General features: G+C 42.5%; 1 protein-coding gene and 1 non-coding gene across 10 annotated transcripts in view; both read left to right on the top strand.

The window, feature by feature from the left end:
- The window catches only part of EHF (ETS homologous factor), a 45,551-nt gene that overhangs the window by 23,859 nt on the left and 1,761 nt on the right, over positions 1–19,931 (top strand). For all 9 annotated transcript variants that reach the window (XM_053284834.1, XM_053284873.1, XM_053284854.1 and 6 more), the window contains 4 exons: positions 1,257–1,325; positions 1,418–1,486; positions 13,689–13,751; positions 16,943–17,138. In XM_053284834.1, the coding sequence (XP_053140809.1) occupies positions 1,257–1,325; positions 1,418–1,486; positions 13,689–13,751; positions 16,943–17,138 (397 nt within the window). The remainder of the gene's footprint in view (positions 1–1,256; positions 1,326–1,417; positions 1,487–13,688; positions 13,752–16,942; positions 17,139–19,931) is intronic.
- TRNAA-AGC (transfer RNA alanine (anticodon AGC)) lies at positions 708–779 on the top strand. Its single transcript has one exon. It is a non-coding gene; the product is annotated as a tRNA-Ala (tRNA).

Here is a 19,931-nt window from a genome sequence, read left to right as displayed (position 1 = left end):
AAAACAAGCTTAACAGCTCCTAAAAACGTATCTGTACTGACCCACAGGAGCATCGGAAACACTGCATTGATCCTGGGACTCAAAAGTTGATTATAAAATGATTTCAGCTTTTTAAGCTTCTATTTTTTCCTACAGTAATACATTTTGCATCTTGTCATTCCATGTAAGATAGCCAGAACATAACACGATTTCAGAAGTAAAAGGGTTTCAGGGAGAGATTCTGCCTGATTCAGAGACAACAGGGCCGGTTTGAGGAAGTGGGACAGCATCATTTGATGCTTTTCATCAGACAGCAAAATGAGTGGGCACTATGAGTTCAGCGCTTAGAAGAACATATCCTTAACTCTCCTGTTGCAATCACTCTTCCTCCACATCACTTTGAACTATGGGATCACAGTCATTTGACTGAGTAAAATGCATCAGGAATGACAAAGGATTGGAAAGAGTCTTTCTGGTTTTTTCATCCCAGCTCCTATTGTTGCATTGATGCGAAGAATGCCACCAACATGGCAGCTAATGTGGGTGCAGGCGTTGTAATTGGAATTATTTACCCCTAGATGAGTTGCCAACAGAAGGTAGAGTCCTCTCCAGGTAGGGCTAGGAAAGACCCTTGTCTGTAAACCGTGGAGAGTTGCTGCCAGTCAGAGTGGACAATATTGAGCTAGATAGACTAAGGGTCCAGCAGCTTCCTATAAGTTTTAAGAGATGGGGCTGCAGCTCAGTGGGAGAGCATCTGCTTAGCATGCAGAAAGTCCCAGGTTCAATCCCTGGCATCTCCAGGTAGGGATGAGAAAAAAATCCTGACTGAAGCCCTGGAGAGCCTCTGCCAGTCAGAGAAGACCATACTGAACTAGATGGACCAACGGTCTGACTCAGTAGTGATCAGTTTCCTATGTTTCCAAAATGTCGAACTTAATACTTGTGGAAGGTGAGCATGTCTGTTTGTGCAGATCCATTGATTTCCCCCCTACCCACTGCCTTATTGCAGTCAATAGGCAGCATCAGAGTTAGTAATGCATGACTGCCCCAGTGAAATTAATGAGACTTAACTCAGTCAGGACTAGCTACTCCAGGTGCTGCCCAATGAGATTAGAGTGCTGAACTTTGTCTGGATTATGCCCCTAGTTTTGATTTGTGCAGTTTACAGCTAAATGAAACTCAAAGTGTTCCCGAAGAACATGTGTTATTTATTGTACCAAAAATGTTTACTTAAACAGTATTGAATGTTATTGTTGTTGTTTTCATTTTGGTTTAAGATCCATCTGTCATGGCATCATGGAAAGAAGAGAATTATTTCTATGATAGTGGATATGGTGGCACAGTAGGTAACTAACAACAGCAATTGAAGCATATTTAAATGATTCGGGAACTCTTTGAAGAAGACATAGCATTTCACTCTTTCTTTTTGAATCCTCAGAATTACTCGACAGCAAAGCCTATTGTCGAGCACAGATTTCAATCAACACTACTGGTCACCAGCACGATGGTAAGAAAACCTAAGCTCTTCTTATTTAGGTCGGGGTTAGAGGCAAGCTAACCCCCAGAACATGGGGACCTGGTCTGGTCCTCCAAGGTCCGTGGGAGCCTCCAAATGGCTGGGGACCTCCAGCGGCCACCCCGCACCAGCCCCGCCAAACCTCCACTGTTTTGTTTTGTTTCATTTTTTATTCTTACCATGGCCGAGGGGTGGCTGCAGGGGGGCGGAGAGCAGAGCAGTCCCTTTCCCTTCTCCCCCCCACTCCTGCGGCAGAGAGACCAGAGCAATGCTGGTTCCATCCATTCGGGCCAGCGTCTTTAACAAACTGTAAGGCATGACCTCACGGGCTTGCAACCATCTCAACTGCACAGGCATGCCTCACAGTTTGTTAAAGATGCTGGCCCAATCAGATGGAACCAGCATCTCTCCAGTTCCCACCGCCACCACTAGGGAAGAAGGGAGAAGGATTGCTCCATTCCCCACTGCAGCCACCCCTTGGCTGCGGTAAGAATGGGGGGGAGACAGCAGAGGTTTGGCAGGGCGGGCCCCCCAAAGGTGGTTTCAGGAGGCCTTGTGCGCACAGGGTGGGAATTGTGGCTGGGTGTGCCCCTGGGTGAGGTTCCTCAGAATTGAGTGGGAATATATGACCAAATCATGCCACTTTTTCTTCCATAAGTTCTCTTTCCCCCCCATGACCCATAAAGCAAGAGTGACCAATGTGGGCACCGCTAGGGTAGTGGCAAGAGGCACCTTTAAGTGTAAATTAGTAGGTGCTTATCTCTGCGACCACTGTACCTGAAAGATGCTCTGAGCAGTGGTGCAGCAGGACCTCCTGCAACGGGCGATCAGATCCGCCACTCACCTGGTGGAGGCCATTTGTGTGGTCATAAAATGGCCTCCACTCATGCACGTAGGCCAGATGAGTGGCAGAGCTGATCCCCCGCTGCAGGAGGTGCTGGATGGTGCACCACTGCCACGGAGATAAGCACCTACTAATTTATGCTTAAAGGTGCCTCGCCGCCACCCCTGGAGGTGCTTGCACTGGCTGCTACTGCCATCAAGGTGCATATTCATTACAGATTGCTAAATGGTTTGGCATGTATATAGAAACACAGATTGATCTGTGATTGGGGAATATGTGTGGTAACCTACCTTTGATTTTCCATATAGTGGCTTCATAGAGGTTGTAGTTTAAGGGCTCTGATATATGTCTTTGACATCTAGATGCATTTCAAACTGGCTTTAGAGCAGGCTATGGGGTGGAGACATCCTTGGTCGGCCTGATGGATGATCTCTACCCGGAAATGGACAGAGGGAGTGTGACTCTGTTGGTTCTTTTAGACCTTTCTGCGGCTTTTGATATTATCAACCATGGTATTATTCTGGATTGTCTGGGGGATTTGGGAATAGTTGGCACTGATTTGTAGTGGTTCTTTTCCTATCTCTCCGGTAGATTCCAAATGGTGTTGCTCAGAGATAGTTGCTCTCTGAAATGAAACATATTGTATGGTGTCCCGCAGGGCTCCATCATATCCCTAATGCTTTTTAACATCTACATGAAACCGCTGGGTGAGATCATCAGGAGATTTGGAGCAGGGTGTTATCAATATGCCGATGACACTCAAATCTATTTCTCCATGACTTCATCATCAGGAAATGGCATAATCATCCTAAAAGTCTGCCTACAGGCAGTAATGGACTGGATGAGAGATAATAAATTGCAGCTGAATCCAAGCAAGATGGAGATACTCATGGTAAGGGGTCATACTTTGAGGGACGCACTCCCTCCAAAGGAACAGCTTGGGAGTGCTTCTGGACCCTCACCTCACTCTGGTTTCTCAGGCTGAGGCTATGACCAGGAGCACTTTGGCTGATTTGATAGCTGCACCCATTCCTTGAAGAGAACAATCTTATAACAGTGGTGCATCAGCTTGTAACCTCCAGGCTTGACTATTGCAATGTGCTCTACATGGGGCTGGCTTTGTATGTAGTTCAGAAACTTCAGTTGTTTCAAAATGCAGCAGCTATATTGGTTTCCGTGGTTTCTTGGAGAGACCATTTTATGTCTCTTTTAAAGGAATTGCATTGGCTACCAATAGGTTTCCAGGCAAAATACAAAGTGCTGATGACTACCTTTAAAGCCCTAAATGGCTTTGGCTTAGGACTGGGTTACCTAGGAGAGCGCCTTCTTCTACATGATCCCCACCACATACTGAGATCATCAAGGTCCATCTCCATATGCTGCCAGCTCATCTGGTGGTGACTTGGGAGGTGGCCTTCTCTGTAGTCACTCCTAGGCTGTGGAATGCACTTCCTATGGACATTCATGGTTTAACATCTTTGCCAGCCTTCAAAAGAGCCCTTAAGACACATTTTTCCAGCCAGGCTTTTAGCTGGTAACCTCCAGGCTTGAATGTTTTAAATTTTTAAAGTGCTGTTTTAAACGTTTGTATTATTTTGTTTTTCCTGTGTTTATTTTTGTGAACCACCTAGAGCCTTTGGAGTCAGGCAGTATATAAACAAACAAATAAATAAATAAGAAAGTAAGTAGGAAATTAAGAGCACCTTCACAAATGTATGTTCATCACAGGTGACTGCACCATTATATGACAATGTGCAGATATGAATGGTGATTCTTATACTGAAAGCAGACTAATAATTGCACTAACTAACCAAAAGATCAGGCACCACAGACAGAGCCATCACGAATCAAGCACCACAGATAGAACTTTCATATCACCTCAGATCAGCTCAGAGCAAATATTTTGCAACAGAATCATTTCAAGCATTTAGGTTTGAGTCCTCAAGTGATGAGAAATAAAGTACAGTACATACATACAGTGAGGGAAATAAGTATTTGATCCCCTGCTGATTTTGTCCGTTTGCCCTCTGACACAGAAATGACCAGGCTATAATTGGAATGGTAGGTTTATTGTAGCTGTGAGAGACAGAATAACAACAAACAAACCCTCAAAAGCCCAGTGCCCAAAAGTCAGCGATGGATTTGCATTGTAGTGAGGGAAATAAGTATTCGATCCCTTCACAAAAGATGTCTTAGTACTTGGTGGCAAAACCCTTGTTGGCAATCACAGAGGTCAGACGTTTCTTGTAGTTGGCCACCAGGTTTGCACACAACCCAGGAGGCATGTTGTCCCACTCCTCTTTGCAGATCCTCTCCAAGTCAGAAAGGTTTCGAGGCTGATGTTTGGCAACCTGAACCTTCAGCTCCCTCCACAGATTTTCTATGGGATTAAGGTCTGGAGACTGGCTGGGCCACTCCAGGACCTTCATGTGCTTCTTCTTGAGCCACTCCTTTGTTGCCTTGGCTGTGTGTTTTGGGTCATTGTCATGCTGGAATACCCATCCACGACCCATTCTCAATGCCCTGGCTGAGGGAAGGAGGTGCTCACCCAAGATCTGACGGTACATGGTCCCGTCCATCGTCCCTTCGATGCAGTGAAGGTGTCCTGTCCCCTTAGCAGAAAAACACCCCCAAAGCATAATGTGTCCACCTCCATGTTTGACGGCGGGGATGGTGTTCTTGGGCTCATAGGCAGCATTCCTCCTCCTCCACACACGGCGAGTTGAGTTGATGCCAAAGAGCTCGATTTTGGTCTCATCTGACCACAACACTTTGCCCAGTGCTCCTCTGGATCATTCAGATGTGCATTGGCAAACTGCAGACAGGCCTGTACATCCTGTACATGTGCTGCCTTGAGCAGGGGGACCTTGCGGGCACTGCAAGATTTCAATCCTTCACGGCGTAGTGTGTTACCAATTGTTTTCTTGGTGACTATGGTTCCAGCTGCCCAGAGATCATTGACAAGTTCCCCCCGTGTAGTTCTGGGCTGCTTTGTCACCGTTCTCATGATCATTGCAACTCCACGAGGTGAGATCTTGCATGGAGCCCCAGACCGAGGGAGATTGACAGTTATTTTGTGTTTCTTCCATTTGCGAGTTATCGTGCCAACTGTAGTCACCTTCTCACCAAGCTGCTTGGCGATAGTCTTGTAGCCCAGTCCAGCCTTGTGCAGGTCTACAACCTTGTCCCTGACATCCTTCGACAGCTCTTTGGTCTTGGGCATGGTGGTGAGTTTGGAAGCTGAGTGATTGCTTGCTTCTATGGACAGGTGTCTTTTATACAGGTACTGTAACAAGCTGGGATTAGGAGCACTCCCTTACAGAGGGTGTTCCTCATCTCAGCTTGTTACCTGCATATAGTGAAAAGACACCTGGGAGCCTGAAATCTTGCTGGTTGATAGGGGATCAAATACTTATTTCCCTCACTACAATGCAAATCCATCGCTGACTTTTGGGCACTGGGCTTTTGAGGGTTTGTTTGTTGTTATTCTGTCTCTCACAGCTACAGTAAACCTACCATTCCAATTATAGCCTGGTCATTTCTGTGTCAGAGGGCAAACGGACAAAATCAGCAGGGGATCAAATACCTATTTCCCTCAGTGTATATAGACAAGTTCTAACAGGTGGCCCTCATTATTCGCAGGGTAGCACACTCTCGCACACTCTCATCTGTAGCACATTTGCACACTCTCGCCTGTAGATGCAAACTATATGGAAAATGTGAATAATGAAACCTTGTGTCAATGGGAATTAGGAGGGTTAGGTTCCGAAACAAAAATAAAGGGGGCCAAAAAACAAGTCGGGCAGAAATGAAAAGAAAAGGACAGTACCTTATTCTCAGTTCTCCAGCTCTCCAGCAATGCCCCCACAAACCCCCAAACAGTTGAATTTTCACCAAAAAATATATCTTTTTTTAAAGAGCCACAAAATAACTCTCTGCTCTCTGCTGGAAAATGGTGGCTGGAAATAACATCAGAAGTTATTTTTGGGTCATTTCCGGCCACCAATTCATGGATAGGTGAATTTCACCCATTTTTCTACCCATGGATAATGAAACTGAGTCTCTAAGACCCAATTGTGGATATGCAAAACTGCGGATATGGAGTCCACAGACAAGGGCCGCCTGTATGGGACAAAGCAAAGAACATGTAGGTCTTAGTTATGATGATATTCATTTTGTATTCTGATAATTGTTGAAGCATTTCTGGTCTACCTATGGCATGGATTATATTCCTTGGATGCAAATAATCTGCAACAAATTGGAGCTGGTCCTCAGATAGGTTGTGATGTGTCAGTTGGGAAGAATTAGTCATGCTTTATATTAACGATCTGTTTGTTGTCACATTAACACTGTTGTAAACCGCCCAGAGAAATAAGTTTTGGGCGGTATAAAAATGTTTTAATAATAAAATAATAAATAATAAATAAATTAACTGGTCACACATAGCTTTCACTGTGTGGAAGCGAAACATTCCTTTTTAGCAGCCTGTGGCTGGTGTGAAAAAGCTATGATACTAAAGCTGAAACCTGAGTCAAACTGCTCTTCACTAATGACCCTTAATGAGGACCACCAGCCAAATATACTTTAGGTTCAAGCAACATCCACACTGTTTATTGCTTCTGTAAGAGGGTCTTAGAAAACACAAGTTATCAATTTCTGTTCTTATTAGGCAGTTATGCTTTTTTGATGTAGTCTGAAACGGTTTTAATGCAGCAAGTTACAAGTATCTAGGGCCAAATTCAGTGGACAGAGTAATAAAAACTCAGTTGCCTCAAAAAGCAATTGAAGGCAGTGCTGGTGCCAGATTCATGTGGGCCCTCAATGCACTTAGCAGCCACACTGATGGTCACCATCTTTGTTTACCAATAATGCAACGAGCTTCTCTCTGTTGCTACATTTAGTGATGCAATGGCAGGGATGAGCACACTGCAGTACTGATAAATAAAAATGTTGGCATCAGCATCACAGCTGCTGAAGAGCACTCTGGATTAGGGTTGTGCGTTTTCTTTTTTCCCCTGTTTTGTTTTTGGCCCAAATCTGAAACACCCCCCCATTTTGTTCTTTGGCCCTGGGGCAAAACTGGCCCTGGGGCAAAACTTGTGGGTGGGGGTGGTAGTGCCCAACGCATGGAAGCTACCACCCAAATTTCAGAGGAAGTGGGCAAAGGGCTGATTTTTGGTGAAATTTTGAAGTTTAAGATTTTCCCCATAGGGAATAAGGGAGGTTTCAGCAAAAGTATAGCTTCACATCGGGGGTGGGGGGTGGGGAGACCAGAGCAAAGGAATTGGGCAAAGGCTGATTTTTAAAGATGTAATGGAGTTAACGCATCTTTAAGGTTCTTCCCCATAGGGAATGATGGAGGTTTCAGCAGCCCCATAACTGCACTTGGGGGGCACCGGGGTAGCCCAGAGCGAGTGGTGGTGTAGAGCACTTAGGGTGCCAACCAGCCTCATGGGTTGCTAACCCATGGGGTACTGGGTTCTGTTGTTTTTGAGGTGTATTGAGTGTAGATTGTCTGGTAGCATATGAGAATGGATTTATGGTTTGTCGTTGAAAATATCATATGCTACCAGAGAATCTACAGGGTGGGCTCAGGCTGGCAACAAGGCAGGCATAGGCAATGGCATGGCATCTCTCAAGGGGGTGAAAAAATTCTTCTGGAACAAAAAAGCAATGCAGCAAATAAACCCATTCCCAGGCAGGCACACAGTAGCCATAGCAGGCTGGCACACAGGGCATAGGCTAGCAACAAGGCAGACAGGCATAAGCAATGGCATGGCATGGCATCATCGTGGCAACTTGAGGCATGCCATGCAATGCAAACTAGTTCTCTCTCTCTCTCTTCAATGAGGCAGAAAGGCAGAATGGCGAATGAGTAACTAACTTGTTGAATGAATTGAAAACCCCTCCTTGAACTCCCTCCCACCCTTGCCCCTTCTTCAACCCTTCCCCTGGCCGATGTGGGGTCAGTAAAGAGTGTCAAGAGGCAAAAGAGCCAATGGGGAACAAAGGTGGAATCGTCAGCAGGTCAGCCCATGCTTTAGGTCACCGATAGGAAGACTGGAAGGGCGGGAAATTCAAAGAGATGTCAAACACAAAATGGAGACTGACTAAGAGATCGCCACAAAATGGAGGTCCGAAATAACAAAATGTTTTGTAGCCAAAACAGGGACGTTTTGTTTTGTGTACAAAACTTTCGGATTTGGAAAATGGGCGGGGGTTTTTGTCTACAAAACACCCAAAACGGCCCATTTCAAGTACAAAACGTTTTTTATCCGAAACGTTTCACACATCCCCAATCTGGATCTCCAATGCTGCTGTGTTGAACTGACAATACAAATCACTATGGGCAAATAAGTAAAGGACATGAACAGAGAGGTGACTGAAATTAAGGAAAGAAAGACGTACACTTTGCAGAGAACAACAGAGGTACTCAGAGAGATAAGGTTACATGAAGGAAAAAGTGGAAAGCAGGTATAATTAATCATAAGGGACAATAAAACCAACAAATAAAGAGACCAATAGGGCAGACACCTTTTTTTAATGGACAACAACTTTATACATGTAGTATAACTGAAATAACAAGTGCAGTTTTTTCCCCAGCAGTGATGAGGGGAAGAATGTTAGCAACACCTGTTAAATCATGCAGCATTAAACTATCTTTAAGTTGCTAAATGAGAAGCAACAGTTCAACAGGTAAAACAGCCTCCCTTCTGGATGTACTGTACTGTTGAATTTCTGCCTTTCTTCCAGCTATTCAAAACACAGGAGCCCTGCCAGAACAAAGATAGAAGCCTCACTCTGTTGCTGTTGCTGAGCTGTTGCAATACTGACAGAAAAATATTTGCATGCATTCACTGATCTTCAACAGCTGCACAGCCTGATTTACTTCAATAACACACACTTCAAACAAATGCACTCAGCAACTGATGTTTGTCTTTTTCCTTCTGCTGTCCGCCCTTTCTCATAAAATGGCTGCCAGCTCTTCAAGTCACCCTCCTGTCAGTAGTGAGTCTCAGTCAAGCTCCCTGCCTGCTGTGGTGTGTTTATCCTCTTGTACTTGTTGAGCCTAGAGGAAGGGTGGCATGCCAAGGGCACAGCCTGTTGTAAAAACTGGATTTGTATATTCAGTAAAGATGTGGCTCATTCCTGAATCATATGCAAATACTATGCATTTTTTCCCAAGTTTTGCAAGACACTTTGTTGAAACATTGTAATTTTTTTTAGTTGTCAAAACCCCACCTTCAAAGACTTATCATGCTCTCTCTCACTCTCGCTCTCTCTCTGTAAGCCTTTGTTTATGCAGGTGTGAAACAAGTAATTACCAACTCTGTGGCAAGCAACTGGTTTTGTTAGAATAAAATAACCAAATAATTCAAAAACAGCCAAGATTTTTGTCAAAGATGTGGATAATGGAATAGTAATGACAGATGCTGTTTCAAACCATGTTTAAAAATGTACCTTGAAAATAAAAAGAGTAATTTTGAATCCCTGGGATTCTCATTCTCAGAACAAAATTCCCAACGGCTTTAGGTTTAATGGCAAGTATGCTTCAGTGAGGGCAGAAATCACTTAATTAATTTTCTTGGCTTTCCCACAAGCTCAGCATATTGTCCACAAGGATGGTGCTCTCTGAACTTGGTAAAGCAGAAAAGTCACAAATGTAATGAGCTTATTCTTCAGCTGTGAGCAAAGGAACTAGCATTCTTTCCCAGGGCGCTTTCCAGATTAGACCCTACAACAGGGTCACGGCGAATCTGCTAAGTGTGCTTCCATACTTCCTGTGTTATGGCACCGCAGTCCCGCCACAGTCAGCAGGGTGCCGTTCATATTTCAGATGCCTTGTTTCGGATTTAATTGCTGCAATATAATTCTATGACGTTGTATGTGCATTGCAAAAAGGTCGCTGTATTTTCTCTTTGTAGGATTTTTTGATTCTGGGGATCACTGTGAATAAGATCCTTTCAAGCTGAAGTATTTTACTGTGGTTGTAGTGGGTAATCTGGAAAGTGCCTTGTAGAATTCTAGAAGGCCTGCTCAGCTCTTGTTTTAGTCATTTTCCTGGAGTGCTTATCAGTCCTGGTTAAAAAAAAACCCCACAAACGCTTAGGCAAGTTAGTACAAAGGCTGGTGCTTACTGTAAGTTATTTGCATGTGCAAATAGCTGATTTCCATAGAAAGCTATGGTGACTGTTTATGCATGTATGTAGGCGGAATAATATGTGTGGGCTTTAAGCTTCTCTGGCACTAAATATCATGCAAGGCAGACACTACACAGGTTTCTGGCAATTTGCAATGGCAAAACAGATCGCCAGCAGTAGATTAGGCAGACATAGATTCTTATTTTGCTTGTTCCTAAAGAAGCAAATACTCACTCTATAGACCTCTGTTTAGGTGATAAAATGATTACTGAGGGCATTTGCTATTTTTAATTTAGAATGGCCAGCACTCATAAACCTGATTTTTGGGATAATATTGCATTAATTAAGGTGGGGGGAGCATGGCCCTGTGAACCTGGCATAGAACAGATGGTCCCAGCTGCCAAGAATTCCTAATAATATCACCTTTTTCTCTCTAGACTGTTTGGCATTTTCATATTCTCAGAAATAACCCTTGTCAGATCATTATATTTTCAGGCAGGCAAGTGTACATGATACTAGTACCACTAGTTACATTTTGCATTAGATAAGATCCAAAATAACTGCAAGTGGGGAGAGCAAATCCTCAAGGTTTATGTACTGCAGCAAATTCTGTGGTAAAATAGGCCAATACTGGACTAGTGCTCTTGTTGCATTTCGTTTCTAAGGGGAAATGTTTGTCTTTCCTCATAATATTAAAACTTGGATTAGCCAGATGAAGATGACTGGCAGTAGATCAGGGTTAAGAAAAGAAGATACTGCTTCACGCACAATGTGTAACTAACTTCTGGAATTCACTAGTATAATTTATGGTGATTGTCAGAAGCTTAGGTTGTTTTAAAAATGGTTTAGACACATGTATAGAGGATAGGCCTATTGATGGCTGTTAGCCATGGTAGTTATTGTCAGAGGCAGTATACTTATGAATATCAGATAGGCTATTTGCTTTATGCCCTACCTACTTGTATCATGCTTAGACTGCTAGATAGACCTTGTATTTGATCAACCACGATGATTCTTGTGTTTCTATGCTGTTCTGATGTTTGTCCTCAGTCTTCTGGTTCTAATCATTATGTGTATGTTACGTGAATGCACTTTCACCTGTGCTGATTTAACATTTCAGAAAGCAAAAGACTCCATGAATGAAGGATAGGGCGGGACTATGATAAGGAAGAGGGAGAAAGTTTACACTTTAAGGATTTGCTAGGATTTTAAGCTTTGGCTGATTTATTCCTTGCGCCCTTTTTCTGGATGCAAAAAACTTGGCTCTGCCTTGTCTTGGACACTTTGATGTCCAGGTCTCAATGCTCTGCCCTAATGAAGCTGTCTGTTCAGGCTCTCCTCCCCTTAAGTGCCTCAGTTACAGAGTGGAATGGATTGTCAGATACTCACTTCCTCTTCCTCCTCCTCCTCCTCCTGGTTTCTCCTCGCCAGCTGAATGCTTTCCTTGAAGCTCCAGCTATTCCTACAGAGCCTCCTTCATCCTCCATGCTCCCCCAGTCTGCTAAAGAGCTCTGACACTGTTAGCAGTCTTACATGAGATCTCACCATGATCTCTTGCAAGAGGCTGACAGAGCTTGGAAAGTTCTCATCTGGCCTTCCAACCATGCCCCATCTCAGCACAGGCAGTGGTAACCCTGGAGGCCCCCCCATCCCTGCCTTGCACTACATCTCTTCTTCTAGGACAGGCTCCCCACACACTCGCATTGCTGCCCCACCTACTTCATTGAGGCCACAATCCCCAACAACTGATAACATTGAGCTGGCTATTGTAGTGCACTATACACTGAGCTGACTTTATAAAGACAGTTAGGAATCTTCATTTGGTTCAGAATGCAGAGCTTTTAGTAGATGCCAGATATCAGTGCATAGAATACCAGAGTTTATACGATCTTCACTCACTGCCTGTTTGTTGATGGGATAAATTTAAGATGCTGTTTTTAATCTTTAAATTACATTATTATTGTGGTGGTGGTGGTGGTTGTTTACACAGTCAGACAGGTGTTATTGACTGGTTTATTTTATCCAGACATTGAGTCCTTCCCAAGCACCTGGGATGGCTGAATTTTATTGTCAATGTTGTTGCTGTTGTTATAGATATCGTCGCAGAGTATAGGCTGTTCCCAGTAAAGTTGCTTTTTGTAATTGGCTGATGGTGATTTCTGTGGCCCTTATTATTATTATTATTATTATTATTATTATTATTACATTTTATATTCTGCTCTTCCTCCAAGGAGCCCAGAGAGGTGTCCTACATACTTAAGTTTCTCCTCACAACAACCCTGTGAAGTAGGTTAGGCTGAGAGAGAAGTGACTGGCCCATAGTCACCCAACAAGTATCATGGCAGAATGGGGATTTGAACTCGGGTCTCCCCGGTCCTAGTCCAGCACTCTAACTACTGTACCACGCCACTACACCACGCTGGCTAATGGCCTGAGCCTATATTACTTTGGGAAATGTCTCCTTCCTTATATTTAACAACACACACACACACACACACACACACACACACACACACACTAGGATCATCCGAATAATTGATGATTCCGGGTAATGAAGTCATTTGCTTAGCAGTGGAGCTTCTTTGGTGATGGCATCTGTGCTGCAGTGCAGAACTCCCACCCCAATAAGTTCTGCCAGGCCTATTCAGCTGAAGCCTTTCAGCACTTAATGGAAACATGTTTGTTCTGCCAAGCCTTTGTACTGTAAGTCTGGGAATTGCTAATTTTATTATGGTGCTGCTGTTTTATATTTATTGGAATGTAAGGTTCATTTGTTTTATGTGTTTTAACATTTTCTTTCTTATTATTGCAAGCCACTTTAAACATGATATGGTTGAAAAGTCAATGCAAATTTCAAAACTACTGTTTTGTGTGAGTGAGTACTAAGCAATGACACATCATGGGACAACATATTTATTATATCCTCTTGTTTCAGTAACAGATTATGTGAAAACTTCCAGTCTAAACATGTATTGAGTCTTTTTTTTATATATTAGTGATGTGCCTAATAGATGGGGACAAGAGTCTGTTGATTTGATTCCCCCCTCCCAACGAAAGGGTATATTGTTCATTTTTTAAAAGTCCATCTTTATAGCCTAACCTGGATGCAAAACTGTCCTCTTGTTTAGTCTCATAGATTGGCTTTATCGTATCTCTTGAATGGGTACAAGAGTATAGGTGCTAGAACTAACTCAATTTTCTCTTCCAGAAGGTTCTTCAGACATGAAAAAACCACAAGACGCCCCTCCGAAATCACACAATAAGAAGCACAGTAAGTCAGTTGCCACAGGGATATCACTATGCACACAGGGCTAATCCAGTATGTATAGTCAATGCAGATAGTACTGAAGGAACAACAATGAAAGTGACAAAAATGGAATTTAGCATAAAGTGCTCAATAAAAACTACATTTATTTATTTATTTGATTTCTATACCGCGTTTCCAAAAATGGCACTGTAAATGAATAAATGAGAAATAAATTTTAAAATTCCTCTGTGGGGTTGTTTAGGCATTATGTCCCAGGCAAAACTCACAACTCTGCATTTGTCTTCGCCCTGCATATCCCTCTTCCTTTCACTGTGGGGTGAAAGCAACAAATGAACTGGCTGCCCAATTTTAATTGTTCTCCCCATCATATCTAGAGACACATCAACTGGTTTAGTTTGATAACACCTTCTCAAACCAAAAAGAGAGAGAAAGAATTCAGAATGTGGTAATGGCTGGGTAGAAATCTCTGAATATTGACTCACAGTTAGTGGAGGATGACAGGATTCTATGTATTTACTTTCAAGTAAATCAGTCCCTACATTGATTTTTAATAATGTTTTTAAAATTCATGGATTCTCAGATATGACATTAGTTTTTGTTGCTTAATTTTGGCTTAATCTTTAAAAAATAATTAAAAATCATTAAATTGACTGATTTACTTGAAACTAAATACACACTCTCACTTTATCTGCAGGGTCTATTCATACAGTGCAACAAAAATGTCAGAGTATTCCCTTCTGCTGTTTTCAACACTCTCCCAAAGTCCAACTTTTAAAACACGCTTATATTACATATTAAGAACCAATCATCATCATCATCATCAATAATAATAATAATTATTATTATTATTATTATTTACATTTTATATCCTGCTCTTCCTCCAAGGAGCCCAGAGGAAGGAGCCTACATACTTCTCCTCACAACACCACTGTGAAATAGGTTAGGCTGAGAGAGAAGTGACTGTCCCAGAGTCACCCAGCAAGTATCATGGTTGAATGGGGATTAGAACTCAGGTCTCCCCAGTCTTAGTTCAGCACTCTAACCACTATACCATGCTGGCTTATCATTAATCATTATGAAAAAAGTTGGCTGTATGAATGATACTTTGCTGTTATCATATTGAAATCACTGTAAATCCCTTCTTCATACGAACTCCCCCCTACGCTATGCATAGGGAAGCAGGAGTAAATTGCTGCTTGGAAAATCTCCTGTTGGAATGATGTTACATCATAATGTAGCATCATTCCAGGAGCAGACTGGAAAATAATGCACTTCCAGTGCTGATCCTGCAGCCATCTACAAACACAAACTGAAAGCTGTTTCGTTTATAAAGACCACCTGCTCTTGACACTATGAAACAGCAATAAGCCACCTCATAAGATCACAAGAACAGCTCTGCTGGATCAGGCTTATCTAGTCCAGCATCCTGTATCATACAGTGGCTCACCAGATACCTCTGGGGAGCCCACAGGCAAGAGGTATGTGCATGCGCTCTCTCGCACTGTTGCTCCCCTGCAACTGGTATTGAGAGGCATTGTGCCTCTGAGACTGGAGGTGGCCCATGGCCACCAGACTAGTAGCCATTGATAGACCTGTCCTCCATGAATTTGTCTAAGCCCCTTTTAAAGCCATCCAAGCTGGTGGACATCACCACACCCCATGGCAAAGAATTCCATAGATTAATTATGCACTGTGTGAAAAAGTACTTCCTTTTGTTGGTCCTAAATTTCCCAACCTTCAGTTGATTGAGGTGACTGCTGTTTCTAGTGTTGTGAGAGAGGGAGAAAAATTTCTCTCTGTTGACTCTCTCCACTCCACGCATAATTTTATACACCTCAATCATGTCTCCCCTTAGTCGCCTCTTTTCTGAGGTAAACAGCCCCAGATGCTGTAGCCTAGCCTCATAAGGAACGTGTTCCAGGCCCCTGATCATCTTGGTTGCCCTCTTCTGCACCTTTTCCAGTTCTACAATATCCTTCCTCACTTTACTAAAAACACCTCACTTTACAAGAATTTCTTGCTCAGTCTTGAAATTTATCCTGTTTTGTTCCCTTTCTTTTTGAACCCTCAGAATTCATTAAAATTGCCTTTTGGAGAATTTTCAGGTAGATCTAGTTCTTTTGTTTTTTCTGTTCCCATGAGGGAGGGCACACAAGACTCTGAGACCTAATACTAGCTAGAGAATTCTCCCCAGGACGTACTGTTTGGACAGGCCCTTAGTTTTATGATTTTCTTAGCTCAAACTAGTAAAAGAGAAGTGAAAATATAATGAAAACCTGTGTCCTTCAAAGAGCCTCAGAGTTATTAATAGTGAAGTCCTATGGGTATTTACTCATTAAATTCAATTGGGCTTACTCCTGGATAAGATTGGAGAGGAGTGCAGCCTAATACACTAATCGTAATGTCGAAGGAGATGACTTGTTGGTCAAGATTGTTTCCTTCCAGAGAAATATAAACCTGACAATGGTCAAGAATTCATTTTTTACATTTATCACTGATGGGGTCTAGGAGGCAAACTACACATAGCAGCTGCATATAACAATGCCCCAACAGCTTTTCTGCTTGGCAAACTGGCCTTGTGAGGACAGCTAGCCAAGGGGAGTTTCGGAGGAGATGTGACTGACTGGAGAAGGTTAAGCACTCCTTTCCCTTCTGTCACTTTCCCCAGAGTCCTCCAGTTCTATGATGTTGTTGAACTCCAGTTCTCATCATCTTCAGCCACAAAGGCTGAAGACCATCTGGGAATCCAAGTGTGGGAACCCTTGGTTTATCCAGTGTAAATGGCTGCCTTTTGAAGGTGCATTGTAAAGTACAAAGGTCCTTGAGGCTTTCTTTTGGGCAGCTGCATAATGTAGCTTTTCCTGCTTTGTTCATTAGCAATTTACAAGCCGTGAACAAATTATGAGTTCCTCTTGCTGGGATACATTGAACACTATAATTTCATAATACAAGCCATGCTATTCATGTGATCTAAAATGGTATTCTTTTGAGGAAGGTATGATATAAAATGCAATTTAAAGCACTTTGGAGTCTCTTTTCTTGTGATGAATTTCAGTTCATGCCTGTGAACTAGGAAGGTATCTGTACACAGTTATTCAGAAAATATTTTTCTTTTTTAATAGGATCAAGGATGCTTTTCACAGACCAATGTAACAGACCAATTAAGCTTTTGTTTTAATTCCATTTCATTATAGCTCCTCGAGGGACTCATTTGTGGGAGTTTATTCGAGACATTCTCCTACATCCAGAGAAGAATCCAGGGTTGATAAAATGGGAGGACCGGACTGAAGGTGTCTTTAGATTTTTAAAATCTGAGGCAGTGGCTCAACTGTGGGGAAAGAAGAAGAATAATAGCAGCATGACTTATGAGAAACTCAGTCGTGCTATGAGGTAACAAAAAATGGGGAATGCTTTGGCTTAAACCAGCCATTTTCACTCTGTGCTCTGTAGGCCACATAGACTAGTCTACTGGGCTGAAATCACAGAGCCATTGAATAGTGTAAATTGAATGCTGAAAACATTATGAGACAAAAGTTACTTTCCTGTGCTGCAATCCCCTCCAGACGTTTTCCTGTCCCACGTGAAAGATGCCATCATTGCAAGATGGCATCTTGCACACTGCAAGATTATTGCAATGTGATGAGAATTCTGCAAATCTGTGAACAGTATGTTATGATTACTGAGAATGCCCTGTTGGCTTTTATGAACACAAAGATATTGTCTCTTTGTGAAGTTTGCAGCGTCGTGGAACAAACTATGACTCACATTTTCTTTTTGCTGCCACAAGTCCTAGAACATTAAACCCTGAATCTTGATAATACATTCAAGATCTGATAACTGTAATCACATTATTGGGCTTTGCATAATTAATCCTTTCTCAATATGAAATAGCCATATGACTTGACCTGAATACACGAGCAGCACAGTGACTGGTTGACCAGTGACCAGTTCCAGCATGAAGACTTCCCATTTATTAGTTGATGGGGACAAACCAGACCCATTATAATCAGTGAGAACTTTGACATTGTCTTCCCTGGAGGTGGCTTACAGCCATCATTTCCAGATCCAAATGTCTTTCAATGATCCTTGTGACTGCTTATCCACAAAATGTGCCCTTATATAAAGGCACATTGGATTCCTATCTTGGACTTGCCCTGATCATTTTGATATTAAATGACCAGTAGGCAGTGACTGAAGTTTCTGAACTCTGCTAATCCTGGCAGTGTAGCTGCCAACAGGATCAGTGCAACCACTTGACACAGAAGTGCCAACAAAATACTAGCAAACATACTGATGTGGAAAGCAGTGATGTTGCATATTGTAAAAGGTTACACAGGAGCTGATCCTACAGTTGTTAAAGATAATGGTCATAATCCCAAGAAAGTTAGGAGTGCTTATTTCTAATTGAAATAAATTGTTTCTAATACACTTAATTAGTTTTAAGAAAATAATCAATTTCATCATAAATACAGCAATGTCACAAGCACATATTAGGGGTTGTTTAATGAATTAGTTAACGTCAGTGGCTGACATACTGTGTAAGAGTACATCAGTCTAATAACATTGTGTTTGGGCTGCTGCATGGTATTTATGTTTGTTTGTTTGTTTGTTTATCTGTTTATTTATTTATTTATCTATCTATCTATCAAATTTGTACACCACCCCAAACTTTCATCTCTGGGCGGTTAACTATAGCATAAAAACAGTTAAAAACATATACAAAAAACTTAAAAAACAATTTAACAATTTAAAAAATAAACCAGAGATTAAAACCCAAGAATTTTAGGAAGCTGAGAAAGCTTGGGCAAAAAGATGGGTTTTCAGGTGTTTTTTTTTTAAAAAATTGTCAGGGATGGGGAGGATCATATCTCAGCAGGGAGTGCATTCTCAGGGCACAAGCTCAGGGCAGCAACTGAGAAGGCCCGTCTCTGATTAGTCACCAAATGAGTTGGTGGTAACTGGAGTCGGACCTCTTCAGATGACCTCAATGGGTGGTGGGGCTCGTAGTGAAGAAGACACTCTCTTAGATACCCAGGGTCTAAGCCGTTTAGGGCTTTATAAGTTATCACTAGCACTTTGTATTTTGTCCGGAAACCTATTGGCAGCCAGTGTAGCTCCATCAATAAAGGAGTAACATGGTCTCTCCGAGATGACCCAGAGACCAACCTGGCTGCCGCATTCTGAACAGTCGGGTTGCAACCATATGCCCCAACCTGACTTCCATGTATTTGTCATAGCATCTTTAAGGTACATATATGCAGCAATTCAGGTGCATAATGTTTGGAACTTGGGCTTAAAATGGATGGTCAGGTGGAAGACTGTACATATTTATTTATTTATTTATTTAGACATTTTATATCTCGCTCTTCCTCCTCCTCCAAGGAGCCCAGAGCAGTGTACTACATACTTAGGTTTTTCCTCACAACAACCCTGTGAAATAGGTTAGGCTGAGAGAGAAGTGACTGGCCCAGAATCACCCAGCAAGTATCATGGATTGTGAATATGTACTAAGATAGAACATACAACACAGAGATGGAACAAGCAGGGATAGTAGGCTAGATAGCTATGATTCTGTTGCTATAAAAATAGCAACAGCTGTAGCAGGGGCAAGGAGAGCTCACTGGAGACTTTGCTCCCTATCTAATGGCTGCTGGAATGCTGCTGTGACAGCATCCCAGGCACCAGGGAACCAAGGAAATGTAGTTTTGCCAGGGCACCTGAGTTCTGGGAAGTAAGGATGTGCGAAACGTTTTGGATACAAAACGTTTTGTACCCAAAACAGCCTGTTTCGGGTGTTTTGTAGACAAAACAAAACACCCATTTTCCAGATCCAAAAGTTTTGTATACAAAACAAAACGTCCCTGTTTCGGCTACAAAACGTTTTGTTGTTTTGGACCTCCATTTTGTGTTTGACATCTCTTTGAATTTCCCACCCTTCCAGCCTTCTGATCGGTGACCTAAATCATGGGCTGACCTGCTGACAATTCCCTCCTTGTTCCCCATTGGCTCTTTTGCTTCTTGCCACTCTTTACTGACCCCACATTGGCCAAGGGAAGTATTGCTAACCCATGGGGTGCTGGGTTCTGCTGTTTCTGTGATGTTCTGAGTGTAGATTTTCTGGTAGCATATGAGAGTGGATTCTTGTTTTTCACTGAAAATCTCTCATGCTACCAGAGAATCTAC

Source organism: Hemicordylus capensis, chromosome 1, assembly GCF_027244095.1.
Source record: "Hemicordylus capensis ecotype Gifberg chromosome 1, rHemCap1.1.pri, whole genome shotgun sequence".
Taxonomy (NCBI): Eukaryota; Metazoa; Chordata; class Lepidosauria; order Squamata; family Cordylidae; genus Hemicordylus; species Hemicordylus capensis.
This window is presented reverse-complemented; position numbering and strand designations above follow the sequence as displayed.